General features: G+C 37.7%; 1 protein-coding gene across 3 annotated transcripts in view; it reads left to right on the forward strand.

Moving 5' to 3' along the window:
- The window catches only part of LOC121380098, a 43,575-nt gene that overhangs the window by 24,790 nt on the left and 3,191 nt on the right, over positions 1-15,594 (forward strand). For all 3 annotated transcript variants that reach the window (XM_041508851.1, XM_041508850.1, XM_041508852.1), the window contains exons 13-19: positions 6,122-6,227; positions 6,686-6,807; positions 7,784-7,939; positions 9,599-9,667; positions 12,041-12,124; positions 13,122-13,254; positions 14,210-14,310. In XM_041508851.1, coding sequence (XP_041364785.1) covers positions 6,122-6,227; positions 6,686-6,807; positions 7,784-7,939; positions 9,599-9,667; positions 12,041-12,124; positions 13,122-13,254; positions 14,210-14,310 — 771 coding nt within the window. The remainder of the gene's footprint in view (positions 1-6,121; positions 6,228-6,685; positions 6,808-7,783; positions 7,940-9,598; positions 9,668-12,040; positions 12,125-13,121; positions 13,255-14,209; positions 14,311-15,594) is intronic.

Raw genomic sequence — 15,594 nt, forward strand, 5'->3', positions numbered from 1 at the left:
TCTCCTAGACAAAGAATGCATTTTTAACTTGGACATGAGGTCAGGTCAGGTCATAGGGTTTTACGTGCACATTCAGAGCAAGCTGTTATAGCGCACGCCTGTCCTGGGCGCATGTGCCGGTCTTGGTCGGCTCCTCCCTCCAGGACAGGAAAAGGGTTGGGTTGGGTGGGACAGGGGACATTTTTGAACGGAGCGCCGAAATTTAAAGGGGGAGGTAGAGACCACCAAGCAAAGGGCCGCAACTCTAAACGCGTTTTATCATTTCGCCAAAAACGCGACCCCGAATACCAACATGTCGATTACGGGTTTACGGTCATTAACGACCGACTTAACCGTTAAAATTCGGTAGTTTTCGTAAAGTAGAATGATGAATAAATTTGTTTACGTGACTTTAGCACCTTAGTTGCAAATCAAAAGTGGTAAAATGATTTTCCTAAATATAGGTTATCAATTTGTAACCCTTTATCAGCCATAAACACCATTTATATGTATATGTTATTATGTGCAATATTTTAAGGAACCGATTTATGTCACTAACATAAATTTAAACCACTGTAAGTAAAAGAACTGATTTATTAAAGTAATTATGATTGACCGGGATTTTTATACCAAGGGACATAACTTTTGAAATTCTCGCCACTAATTTTAAGATTGTTTATTTCACAGCGCACACAGAATCTCAAACTTGCAAACATATTGCTATTATAAACATGACTGATGTATGCCAACATAAAATAAATAAAGTGTAAAAAAGATTTAATGAGCATAAATAATTTTTAGTCTAGATTTTGCCTCATATTTGACTAAATACAGTTATGGGCCAAATGTTTTCAGTGTGACAGTTGTAAACCAAAAGTATAAATGTAATACATAAACATGACATTTTGGTACATTTACAATGTGAAAATGAAAGACAAGTATGTACTTAAGATATCTAAATTAAATAAAGGTATTGCAATTTGTTCACATATGAATATTTATAGTTCGCATTTATTTACCTATAATTACCAAATTAATTTTCACCAACAGCCCACGACGACTCCATACTAACGTCTCTTGATCTAGTTGTTTTTTTAACCTCATAACAAAACAGCTTCAAAAACGTGAATTGATACATTTAACGTTTAGATAACATTGTTCATCGTCAGTTCAGTATATTGTCATTAAAATTAAAATGCTAACACTTTGGCAGGAACAATATATGTACTGTGGCCAGAATTAATGATGGTTAATTAGTTTTAAAGCTAATGTCCACTATTAAAGCATAATAAAATTGCACTTTTCAATGTTTTCTGTATGCCATATTAAAAATACTCTACACCAAATCATTGTTTACCTATCCTGGGTTTCTGCCAGAGGGTACGAGGTGGGGGGGGGGGGGGGGGGGGGGGGGAGGCTAAAATTACATATATGTACCCAAAATTCTCAGAAAGTAATGGATATAATTTGTTTTATTTTTAGTTAGATTATAATAAGAGAATTGCTGTTTAAAATTTGTAAAAGTACATTAGATAAAATGTCCAATAAAACAACATTTCAAATCCATAACCACCCAATATATGCCTTTAAATATATTTAGTTTTTATTACGTACCCTTGAATTATGTTCTGGCAGAAAGCCTGCTACATTTAGCACAGGTTGAAACAATTGGTCGTCTAATTTTCGACTGTTACCATAAAATAATATAATTAATCACTTTTGGCATCTAAAGCAAAATTTACAATAGTTACCACTTGGAATAAGCATTATATATTATTTTGTTTTGTTTTACCTGTAATATATTTTCACCAGGACTTCCTTCTTCCTCCATGAATGATTAAAGAAAATAACACTGGATATATTGTAATTATTTTTGTTTTATTCCAATATATAATAACAAATGTGTTTTCTGTCAGTATGTGGGGCAAACTACTGTAATCAGTTGGGTTTGAAATCATGATTACAAAATCCTAAAGATAAAACTGGCTCCTAACCTCAGCCTCTACATATTGTTTACATTTGTACAGGCCTCTAGGAACGATATTTTAAGTGTGTGTGGGGCGGTGGGGGGTGGGTGGGGTGGATACAGTCTCTAGTGAAGGGTACAAACTAGATTTCATCTTTAGATCATCTTTATTTATGTGGAGTAGTAAAAATTTAAAACATACATTTCTGTCCTTAAGTGTGGAATGGAGAACAAGCCCGTAGGCCCGCCATTCCCACTACACCACCCCACCCCAGTTCCTACATGTCTGGTGTATTTTATTTTAATAAATGCATAGACTACACAATGATATTGTCTATAGAACATATTAGTTGTAAAGTGATTGTCAGTATGTGACAACATAATAATATTTTCCAACATTTCTGTGTTTCTGTGCCCTGCTGTGGACAGTTTTGTCAGACGGGTAACACATTTGCAAAATAATAAAAAAAATACACGGTTTAACCAAACACATTAAAACTTGGAGGATTACTAGTTAGGATAACAAAGAAAAGAGTGCTAATTTTAGTTTTTTGTTAAAGTATTATATCTTGCTTTGGTGAAGAGGGGACGCTTTTTTGCAAATTTGCGAAATTGGCCTCTGGAATATCCATTGACGTTCATTCATTAAATCCTTTTAACGTGCATATATACCACGAAAGTTTCATGCACGCCTGTCCTGGGCTCAATCTCTGGCCTTTGCCAGTTACTGAGTCCAGGCCAAGGGGGGGGGGGGGGTGAGTTTGAAGTGGGCAGAATTTTGAATAAGTATTTAGTAGTGTCCAGCGACTGCGCGGACCGACTAGTAGACACCGAAAATGGGCCGTGTTCTGACTGGCTGAATTTCGATTCCTTCGGGTCTAACTAGAAAAACCTAAGTCTACGGAGAATACCTGCACCTAACATCATGTCCGGACTAATAATTTAAACCCAAAAATAAGTTTGATTGCTCGGCCGAAAAGGTTTTAAGGTGATTTGAGCAATTGAACGGGCGCCAAAGTAAAGTGCGTTGGACTATTTATAAAAAAATAAACATAAGAATTTTGAACTCGATCGAAAATGTTTAAAGTCCAACTAAGCCCAAAAAGGAGGATACCTGTCCTAGGTAAGGTTGGTCTACTTCGGGGAGCTTGGAGTGTCTTGGAGTGACGGCAGCTGTTTCCTAAGTTGTTGGAGATGTTTGACCACCAGGGAATAGTCGGGGCCGCAGACCGCTTTGAGCATCCTGTGGATCGATCTGTTGTCGAGTTCCCAAAACAGGATGCACTGCCTGTAGGTCTGGTCCCTTCTGTGCGTGACGACTATTCCCTTGGTTCCACCGAAGATCTTTGAGTGGAGCTCAAAACTGCTGCCGTCCTCCATTGGTTTCCAGTTGGCGTTTAGAAATCCTCCCCGAAGTAGATGTGGTTGGAGCGTGTCCCCCTGCATGTACTGGGGACCATCAAATGGTCCATTCGTCGTCAGCAGGGGGAGGGGATTCCGGCGGTGGCTTTGTCTTGGCTGGTTGGGTGGTCGGTGATGTCGCCTTCCTTTTCGCCGCCGGAACAACAAGTCCATGGGGCGACTCGACGGGAGCGGTCGTTACTGACCGCTGCACCGGAGTCGTCGTCTTTGGGGTGGAGGTAGAAGTTGGTGGTGGCACACTCGTCCGCTCGAACCTCTTGATGTCCTGGGTGGTGTACGGCCGTTCCGGGGGTGCAGGAACCACGAGTGGTTGCTTCCTCTCCGGAGGACTCGGTGGGGGCGGTGTCACAGAAGGGAGCGCCACTGGCGGTTGAGCCGCCAGCTTTGTCCCCCCCCCCCCCTGGGCCGTCCCCAGCACCGGTTTCTTCCTTCTTCTTCCTCTTCCAGGCCCCCCTTTCCTCTTCTGTGGAGGCGGGTCACCGTACACCAAAGTCACGGTCGCCCGTGACCCGGTATACGTGACCCGAAACTCCAGCATAGAGCCGAAGCTGGCAATCAGTCCCCCCAGGTGGGGGGGCAGCTCGAGAGCGCAGGTAGATACGTCCACCTTCATGATAGACAGCTGGAGAAGGTGTGTCCATTGACGTGTCATGTTTACATCTATGCTGAACAAGATTTATGATGAAATATTATTAAAATTTGTGTGTTTTTCTTCTAATTATGTCCATTTGCTTCAGTTTACATTACAAAAGTCATAAAAAAAGTATGTTTAAAAAAATGCTTGGTACTTCTCATTAGTTGTTTGCCGTTGGACAAATCCCTTATACCCCTGTGGGCGGAGCCAAATTCTCTTATACCCCGCCTGTAATTTCCAACAGTTTCCAGCCACCCCAGTTAATGCTAAAACAATAATTAGATTATAAATAACATTGATAATCAATCAATATTGCAATAATTTCGTATTACAAACATTTGAAGTTAAAAACTCGTTTATCGATGGAACTATTTTTCATCACTGGCAAGTGGTTTCGTTCGCGTCCGCGTGGTACGGCTCCGTTAATAAATTATTAACAATTATTGTCTGGCGTTCTTTTGATTATTTGGCTATATGGTTTAACATGTCGGCAAGATAAATTCGTTGTAGAAGCATCTCTCGGTGTATATGGCTTTTTATGTACCCTTCGGCTCGGGGTAAAAGAACACATCGAGGGTACATAAAAAGCCATATACCCCTCGTGATGCTTCTACAACTTATATTATACAGGATCCTAAAGAGAACAAGCTTGTAAAACCAAAGTTAAACAAAACAGGAGACAGGCGGATTTATTCAAAACGACAGAGCTCTTTACATTATACGTAAATACATATGTATGTAACACAGTATACAAAACGTATGTTTATACTCCAATCTTGAGTAAAGAATGGTGTTAGGTGGGGTCCAGAACAAACGCCTACCCACAACCAAATTGCATACACATATTATTACCTTCATATATAATATAACATGGTTAAAAATTATATTGTATACACAGTTACATTCATACATAAATTAACATGTTTTAAAACAATGCATAAATTACTATCACTGTACATCACAAACTTACATCATTAAAACTGCCATAGGTTAAAGGTGGTGAAGTGAAGGAAGGTGGTGGGTCATAAATAACAATGATTTGATAAATAACAATGATTTGATAAATAACAACGTACTTCGTGTAGCTTGGCTTTTCCACAGAAGGTGTCGTCCCATTTGGTCGAATTCCCAATGGTCGAAATGCCAATTGGTCGAAAAGTAAGTATTCGTCTGTTATATAACCACTACCTAATTATCTGTGTATGTAATGAACATGGCCTCTTCATGTTGTGCAGTGATTGTGACACTGTGAGTGTAACATTCTGAAAGAAACTGCTATTTAAGTGGACACTTAATCAAATTTGGTTTCCTTTTACCATAGTTTGACACCCAATAGCCGATGTATTGTTCGTGCTGCGGTGTCGTTAAACATTCATTCATTCATTTGTACTTGTATGTGTACTTGAAAGAATGAATATTTTAAAATGTTGAATTTTATTTTTTGCTTTTTGTGAAATAAACATTTTTAGATGGAGACCTTCTTTTATAATTATTTACGGACATTCACTACATTCAGTAGATGGATTATTTTGATATTTATCATATTTGCATACTTTATGCGTTAAGCGATATCTATACCATCTATACAATAATAATCGGTTTCCAAATAATCTGGAACAGTTCATTATAATGACTGAGGTAACAACATGCACGTCAGTAAGACCATTGAACCATATCTATTGTTGTTTTAGCAGTTCGACCAATTGGGAATCCGACCAAATGGGAGTAAGCCCTACAGAATGGTACCAGCGGGATTAATGCGCCTTAGGGGCTTTTCACCTCGCAACCCCCATGTTCCCTTACGCAATAACGAGGAACATTCTTTTGTGGAAATAGTTCCCTTCTGGCCAAATTATTAAATTGTAATGATATCGTACCTGTATAAAAGGCATTAAAACAAGTTTTAATTTATATTTATATGTATTTCCATGACAATTAATGTTTCAGCAGTAGCCACTTTCCTCAAAGGGACAATCATTGTAAATTATTATAATTGATATGGGATTTTCGTGCCACGATTTGACTTTGTATGCTCATTAAATACATGCATTATAATTGAATTTTTTATTTATTCTGTGATGTTTTAACACAACCGCTGTCGTTTTGTCGTGTCGTTGAAGGTCGGAGTCATGGCTACTGAGGAGCGCTTTAGTCTGAGTGAGCTGGAGAACGGACTGCGGACGATGCGACGCCGCGACGAGGTCACGGGGTCACGGAGAAAGTTGTGTTAGTACTGCATTCCAATCGTTAGTTCTGGTAGTAAATGAAGTAACCAATCAAAAACTTGAAAATGAATATTTACCTTTGATGAGCTTAATAAAAACAAAAATAAGTGATAACGGGCCTATTGGTTTTTTTATTATAGAACCCTTCATCGGACTCATCGGGTTTTCCCTATGCTAATCAGTTCCCCATAACTGTCACAAAATTCATGGTATGTACTGTTTTGCTTACGGGAAAGACTAAGTGCATATTAAATATCCTTTGCTACTTTATCGGTAGGAGTAGCACCCCCCCCCCCTCTCTCTCTCTCTCTCTCTCTCTCTCTCTCTCTCTCTCTCTCTCTCTCTCTCTCTCTCTCTCTCTCCCAATTGTCCAAATAATCCTATGTTACACACCAAAACAGCCATAGTTTAAAATATGCTGAGGTGTCGTTAAACTAACATTCCCTTCCTTTATTTCAGACGTACCTAACGTGAGCTACTCTCTGCCTGAGATTGAGAAGTTCATCGACGACTTCGACATGTACGCTCTGCCCGGCGACTCCTCCGACCTGCTCGTCAACGTCCTGCGATCTCTGTACGAGGTCAGTCCGCCTGTCACAACTCTACCTTCATAAATACAAGTCAAATCCGCTTAATTGCATAGCCCTGGTGCACGTCATATCTATGCAAATAATCGGTATAACCGATTATCCGATGGAGCCCCATTTCCAGATTATATCTAACAGTAAACTTTACAAAAGCCTAGTTGGCAGTCATCGTATACTCTCAACTATGCAGAACAAACACTGCCTCGGTCATACTATTGAATGCTAATATCTGTATATATTTCATTTGTTTATATATGTATTTAAAAATAATAATAATAACTAAGATTAAATATTTTAAGTTTTCATTGTTACAAATCTGTGGTTGTGTCTACCAATGCTATTTTTAGCTGCTGATATTTGCGTTGCAGTTTGTTGCACACGGCTTTCCTCCGATAGAGAAAAAAAATCATTGATTTAAAACAATGTTATTAATTTACTTATTGTTGGAGGTAACATGATCTGCAAATTTACTTGTAATACAAAGTGATTTGGTAATAGCACGTGACAAGATATTACCTTTACATTGCTAACTCGCTGTAATACACACTGTATTATATCAATCCATATTGCTTATGAAAAAAGCTTAAATGTTGGAGAGTAGTCATTCTTCTTGGCACTGCGTTTTGTTTTAATGTACAAAAACTGAGACATAAAACGTATGTAGTTTCGGTTAGTACATTTCAGTTCAACTTCTGTTCGTGCGTATATCCAATTAAGGTTCAAGCACGCTTTCATGAGCACACACCTCAGCTAGCTGGGCTATCTGTCCAGGACGGTGTGTTAGTGTTTAGTTGTTAGTGGTTAGTGAGAGAGAAGAGGGTGTAGTGGCCTTACACCTACCCACTGAGTCGTTAAAACTCGCCCTGGATGGGAACCGGTACCGGGTTGCGAACCATGTATCTACTAGCCGTATATCCGATGGCTTAACCACGACGGCACCGAGGCATTATTTTAATGCTTTCTTTTACAGAAAACTCACATGTACTCCTCGAACAGTAATCTCCCTTTTCTGGTTGCTCTTGATCAACTTGCTACTCAGTTATCTACCCTGGACCAGTGCGAAGACAAGCTAAAGTTGATTGGTTTCATGAGTCATTATACTGAACGAATAAAAGAGTTGCATGAGGTATGTATAAAACGGAATGAAATGAAAATAGCTGTTTTTCTCTCCAGAAGATAATATACACGACATCTGCTTACAAGTCCTTCGCCACCCTCCTCCATCATCCCACAACGAAACCCATTCCCTTAGACCGTGAACTAAGTGAATTTCAAACTTTGAAACTATACACTTTGTTTTGTTTAACGACACCACTAGAGCACATTGATTAATTAATCATTGGCTACTGGATGTCAAACATTTGGTAATTCTGACTTGTAGTCATCAGAGGAAACACGCTATATTTTTCCTAATGCAGCAAGGGATCTTTTATATGCATTGTCCCACAGTTGTGGTGCACTGTTTGGAACGAGAAAAAAAACCCAATCAGTTGAATGAATCGGTCCTCTGATGCAAGCACCTCAAGCGAGCACTTAACCGACTGAGCCAATATAAATCCCGCCTCTTTAAAGTATAAAGACAACCAATGCATGTAATTATCATTGTATCCAATAAAATACCACTAAGTATATATACGCTGTATCAATACATTAAGGGGACATTCCTGAGTTTTTTGCACTGTAAGAATGAATGAATGTTTAACGACACCCCAGCACGAAAAATACATCGGCTATTGGGTGTCAAACTATGGTAATGCAAATAAATAAAGTGATGATCAACTTCAATATAAAAATTCAAGATTTAAAAAAAACAGTGTAAAGAACTGTGCAAAAACACAAATATCACAGAATTTTACGGATACTGAATTTTACTCAAAACTTCAATTTTGTGCTGTTTTGGCCATTCTCAAAGAGAATGTTACACCCCTGCACCATGGTGAGGTTACAGCACACGCAGGGGTTGCACTGTAAGATGTTTCCGACTAATAAAATATTTCTACGGTTAAAGTTACATATTAAATATATTTTCTTGTTTGGAATATCAGTGTCTGTATATTCAATGTGTTTCTGGTCGTCTTAATATTTGTAAGTCGCCCAGGCGCGTGCGCAGAGGGGGGGGGGGGGGGGTCGATTTTTTTTCATATCCCGATTTTTTACATTCCTGTGAAAGCAGCTCGGCTAGCCAGCAGAAAACACCTCAGAATAGCCCTAGCAGGGGTCAGTTTTTCAAAATGTTCGGGGGGGGGGGGGGGGGCCAGACCCACCGTCACGGGTTGCGCGACTGCGGCGCTCGCGGTGTCGAGCTTCGCCAGACACCTCGACCCCCCCCCCCCCCCACAGCAAAATTTCCTGCACACGCCCCTGTAGCCCAAACTGGATTTGTCTTCAAATAATTTCGTACGTACGAAAAAGAAACGTTTAGGAAATAAAATGAAATCTAACCTAATACAAATATTATAACCATCAGAAACACGTTTAGTATAGAGCCACTAATATTATATGCAGTAAAATACATTTGATATGTAATTACAATCGTTAAAAAGTCTCTGTTAGTCGATAACAACTTAAAAATTGCAGCAAACTCAGGAATGTCCCTTTAACGTCTACACACTAGTTCCTGAGTTGTACGATTTGTGTTTCACATAAAATGTATTTTGAGCTAGGTCCCTACTACACCAGAAAAAGCAGATACGTATTTATATATAAGCCTATATTTGTCAAAATTGATAATTTAAGCATTAAGTTGTGTGTAATATGAACTTAAAACTGCTGTTTTTTATTGTAGAAAATTGACTGCATATCGACAGCCTCATTTACATTGAACAACAGACCCAAAGTGAAGCAGATGTTTGAAGTAAGTTTTTCTCTTCAGGGTTCAGAAATGGAAAATATATCACTAGAACCAATCACAATTTACTAGTCTAGTAGAATTCCTATAGTCATGTAGTTATGATGCAAGCTTTCCTTCAGTTGATCAGCCAGTGACTTCTCTATTTCCCCATCCAACAAATGTTTTTGTCTTAAATATGCTTTACTTGAAGCAGATATTTGAAGTATTTCTCTTACAGAATATCAATATGAAAAACCAATATTGTTCAAGTAGTTGTCACGTTGTATACCACGGCCATACTTAGTGGAGGGATGATGGCCGATAGCTGATGCCCTCCCCCTCCCGAAAAATTAAAGAGTTAAAGTGTTACCTTTATATCTAGCTGAAGAACCTTTTGTTACTGTGTCTCTATGCTGACAGTGCCGTATTCCTCACACTGTGATTAGTTTGTTACTGGTATTTGTATTTTGCTGTACTGCCGCAGCAGATTGATTGGTCTGTTACTGGTGTCTAGTTATGTATGCTACGTACAGTGCCGTATTCCTCACAGCCGCAGCAGATTGATTAGTTTGTTACTGGTGTCTAGTTATGTATGCTACGTACAGTGCTGTATTCCTCACAGCCGCAGCAGATTGATTAGTTTGTTACTGGTGTCTAGTTATGTATGCTACGTACAGTGCTGTATTCCTCACAGTCGCAGCAGATTGATTGGTTTGTTACTGGTGTCTAGTTATGTATGCTACGTACAGTGCTGTATTCCTCACAGTCGCATCAGATTGATTAGTTTGTTACTGGTGTCTAGTTATGTATGCTACGTACAGTGCTGTATTCCTCACAGCCGCATCAGATTGATTAGTTTGTTACTGGTGTCTAGTTATGTATGCTACGTACAGTGCTGTATTCCTCACAGCCGCATCAGATTGATTAGTTTGTTACTGGTGTCTAGTTATGTATGCTACGTACAGTGCTGTATTCCTCACAGCCGCAGCAGATTGATTAGTTTGTTACTGGTGTCTAGTTATGTATGCTACGTACAGTGCTGTATTCCTCATAGCCGCAGCAGATTGACGAATATTCTGAAACGTTGAGTAGAATGGATAATAATACACATTTGATTGCAGGACACACGACCCCTCTGCTCAAAGTCAATTTTATTTTATTTTTAAATATATTAAATCCTGGGAAAATTACCTGAACACCGTAGAAACTTCGCTTTCCACAGTCTAGCCCCTGTCACTCTACCCCGCATAATTTCCTACACACGCATCTGAACATAATTATATAAGTGGAGGTGAAATATTTTAACTACCGGTATGTCATTGCCAGATCCGCCTCCCAACTCCTTCCTTTAAATCCCAATCACACATTACAGCTTTTGTATCAAAGGGGTTTTAAGATCGAGTGTCTTCTGGTCCTATCATGTTAATATGTGAGGATACTAAACAAAGAGGACACTTGATCCACAAAATAGTGTATCCTAAATGTAGCAAGAAAGTGGTATATTATATTAATAGTAAAACAACCACCAAGACTTTTCTGAGGTGAATTACACATGTAGCGATGATAACCAGTCCTTGATTTGTGCGGCAAAAATATCTCAACTAGGTGATGTCAACCTAAAGCTGGAAATATTTTGGAGACACCTGTCAGTTTGTCGTTTTACGGCTGCTAGGAAGTATCTTCACCCCAGGATTGTATTCATACTCGGTACATAGAAATAAATCATGGAAAGTTTGTGTGGCATTTCATTTAACATAACTGTGGAAAAAAAGGAAGTGTAATTTCAGTCAGAGATCAAATTTGTTTATTTGTATTCAAACACAAGGGCTTTGGGTTTGTTATTTTAAATATGATATGCATTTGAAATGGGCAATACGACGCTGATTGGTTCGTTTAATTCCCTGCTCCCTAAAACTGTACAGTATGTCCTAGTCTTGTCTGTTACAGTGTATTGTGAAGATTAATATTATTTCACTAGAAAAGTTTGAGGTTCAAATATTTACGAAGTAAAAACAGTTGCGGCTCTTATTGATAATAATATGTTGCATTAATACTATTATCCATCGGCAATAAATAAATATACTTTTATTTGTTATTCAGATGTTATTCAGTATACACCAGAGGTTAAAACCTGTGTAAAAACACTAATTGAATCTCCAATCAAAGGTGCCACACTTTGTACTGGTGCACTGCCTGGGTATGCTGATACGCTGCTTACGTATATCAGCTTTATTAGTAAACGTTAACATTATCGGCAAGAAGAATTGATTCGGTACATTGGAACCTATACAAACTTGCAAACCCAACCCACATCATTAAACACTTCATTAGTACCCCTATCCCCGAAACTAGCTTTTATATGAAAACATTCAACCTTTTCTTCATCTTTAATGACAGATTATTGTTGAGTTTGGGAACCGTCTGCACAGAGTTCAAAGCAGTAACGATCAAGACACATTTGGACTGTCATCGTTTGATTCAGTAAGTGAGGGAAACTTAAAGGGACATTGTCAAAGTTGCAACAATAACCAAAACTATTTAATAATTTTTCTTGTGAAAGGTAATGATTACATCTTGAATTACAGGAACGTAAAACGTACATCTAAATAATTACGTTTATAACTATACATGCATTTATAAATTTATATTATTGCAATAATATCAAGTGCAATAATGTTATGTTACAGTTTATTTTAAATTTGAATTGCATCTCTATAGAGACAAAGAAAATATTTCTATTTTAATCAATACACAATAAATCTTTTCTATATTTTTCATCAAGGATTTTTGATGAAAGCCTTATTCACGCTAGGTGGAAACACATTTCAGTTTTAATTTTCTTGAGTTAATTGTAAAAAAGGTATTAGTAGGATCAACTGATTTGAAGTTAATTTTGTATATAAATACATGTATGTGTAAACATAGCGAGCTGTTGCACTTGCAACTTTGAGAATACACCTTCAATTTGTATCCACTGCACTGATCACGGTCCCCGTCCCACCCCTCGTAGTTACCCTATCCTAGCTTACTGTTTAGTTATGCAGCCCAACCTGTATTAAACAAACAGTAGGGATAAACTGTAATGTGATCTCTTAAAGCAGGTCACTGGTGACTGTTTAACGCATGGTCAGTCATGTTTGTACTAAGATGATTTTTCTTTTTAAAAAGTATATTGACATCGTAAAAATGGTGACATTTTACTATTTTAGATGATCTGGATGAATAACAATATGGCCTTTTAAGACGGGCGACTGATTGCTTAATACGTATTAGTTTGTACTACAATAAATTATTTGTGTAAAACATAAGTTGCAAGGTCGTTTTGGCATGTACCACTTGCTTATTTAGAGAAGGAATACCAGATTTACGAACGTCTGTCGTGTTCTACAGTATACGTCTGACGTTGTTGTTGTTGTTGATGTTTTTGTTAATGTTTTCTTGATGTTTTGTTCATGTTGTTGTTGTTGTTGTTGTGTAGCTCTCTAAGACAGACGTCAGCTCAACAGCACGCTGCGAGACTCTACTCGACTACATCGTGACTGAGGTAACGCAACACTTCGTCGAGATCGGAGACTGGAATAAACAGCTCAACATCGCCGTGCCTGATACAGGTATGTAGGGTTAACTCAACATAACATCTACAGATCAACATCGCTGTGTCTGCTACAGGTATGTAGTGTTAACTCAACATAACATCTACAGATCAACATCGCCGTGTCTGCTACAGGTATGTAGTGTTAACTCAACATAACATCTACACCTCAACATCGCCATGCCCGGTACAGGTATGTAATGTTAACTCAACATAACATCTACACCTCAACATCGTCATGCCCGGTACAGGTATGTAATGTTAACTCAACATAACATCTACACCTCAACATCGCCATGCCCGGTACAGATATATAATGTTAACTGAACATAACATCAACACCTCGATATCGCCATGCCCGGTACAGGTATGTAATGTTAACTCAACATAACATCAACACCTCGATATCGCCATGCCCGGTACAGGTATATAATGTTAACTGAACATAACATCTACAGCTCAACATCGCCGTGTCTGCTACAGTATGTAGTGTTAACTCAAAATAACATCTACACCTCAACATCGCCGTGTTTGCTACAGGTATGTAGTGTTAACTCAACATAACATCTACACCTCAACATCACCGTGCCTGCTACATATATGTAGTGTTAACTCAACATCTACACCTCAACATCGCCGTGCCCGGTACAGGTGCGTAGTGTTAACTTAACATCATTACATAGTACCAGTTCACAGCATAGAAGAACCAGGGTCTACATAATAATGCCAAAACAATATATGAGCCGTATGTAACCGAATGTTAACCATAAAATAGCCCAAGTACTCTGACCGTAAGAGAGCTAGACGGACATTTAGACGTGATGAGAGCATTATAACTGTCCAACTGTCTGTCTTCCTCTCGTATGATCAGAGTATTCGAACTAGACATAAATTAGCCGTAGTTTAAAATGTGCTGACATGGTGTTGTGCCAACATTCCTTTCCTTTCCTCTTTACTATGGCGTGTTGTTTCAGTGACTTTGACTGTGATTGACAAGCAGATCAACTACCTAAAGGAAGGAATCTCCATTCTACAGTCCGAGATGAAGCAACGTGAGCACATCCACAGTATACGAATATCCTTTTGTTTATATAGCTTGCAGTAATACTTATACAATACAAATATCCTTCTGTTTCTATAGCTAGCAGTAATACTACTAATACAAATATCCTTCTGTTTCTATAGCTAGCAGTAATACTACTAATACATATATCCTTCTGTTTCTATAGCTAGCAGTGATACTACTAATACATATATCCTTCTGTTTCTATAGCTAGCAGTGATACTACTAATACGAATATCCTTCTGTTTCTATAGCTAGCAGTAATACTACTAATACAAATATCCTTCTGTTTCTATAGCTAGCAGTGATACTACTAATACAAATATCCTTCTGTTTATATAGCTAGCAGTAATACTACTAATACAAATATACTTCTGTTTATATAGCTAGCAGTAATACTTATACAATACAAATATCCTTCTGTTTCTATAGCTAGCAGTAATACTACTAATACAAATATCCTTCTGTTTCTATAGCTAGCAGTAATACTACTAATACAAATATCCTTCTGTTTCTATAGCTAGCAGTAATACTACTAATACAAATATCCTTCTTTTTCTATAGCTAGCAGTAATACTTATACAATACAACTATCCTTCTGTTTCTATAGCTAGCAGTGATACTACTAATACGAATATCCTTCTGTTTCTATAGCTAGCAGTGATACTACTAATACAAATATCCTTCTGTTTCTATAGCTAGCAGTAATACTACTAATACAAATATCCTTGTTTCTATAGCTAGCAGTGATACTACTAATACAAATATCCTTCTGTTTCTATAGCTAGCAGTGATACTACTAATACAAATATTCTTCTGTTTCTATAGCTAGCAGTAATACCTACAGAATTCAAATATCCTTTTGTTTATATATAGTAATAATACCTACAGTATATAAATATCCTTCTTTTTCTATATCTAGTAGTAATACTACTAATACAAATATCCTTATGTTCCTATATCTAGCAGTAATACTACTAATACGAATATTCTTCTGTTTCTATATCTAGGAGTAATACTACTAATACGAATATCCCTCTGTTTCTATATCTAGGAGTAATACTACTAATACGAATATCCCTCTGTTTCTATATCTAGCAGTAATACTACTAATACAAATATCATTTTGTTTGATATCTAGTACTAATACCTATACAATACAAATATCATTTTGTTTTATATCTATAATCTAGTAATAATACTTTTAGAATACAAATCTCCTTTTATTTTATATCTAATAGTAATACCTATAGAATACAAATATCCGTATCAATTCGTTTTATATCTATAATCTAG

This window comes from Gigantopelta aegis, chromosome 8 (assembly GCF_016097555.1).
Source record: "Gigantopelta aegis isolate Gae_Host chromosome 8, Gae_host_genome, whole genome shotgun sequence".
Classification (NCBI taxonomy): domain Eukaryota; kingdom Metazoa; phylum Mollusca; class Gastropoda; order Neomphalida; family Peltospiridae; genus Gigantopelta; species Gigantopelta aegis.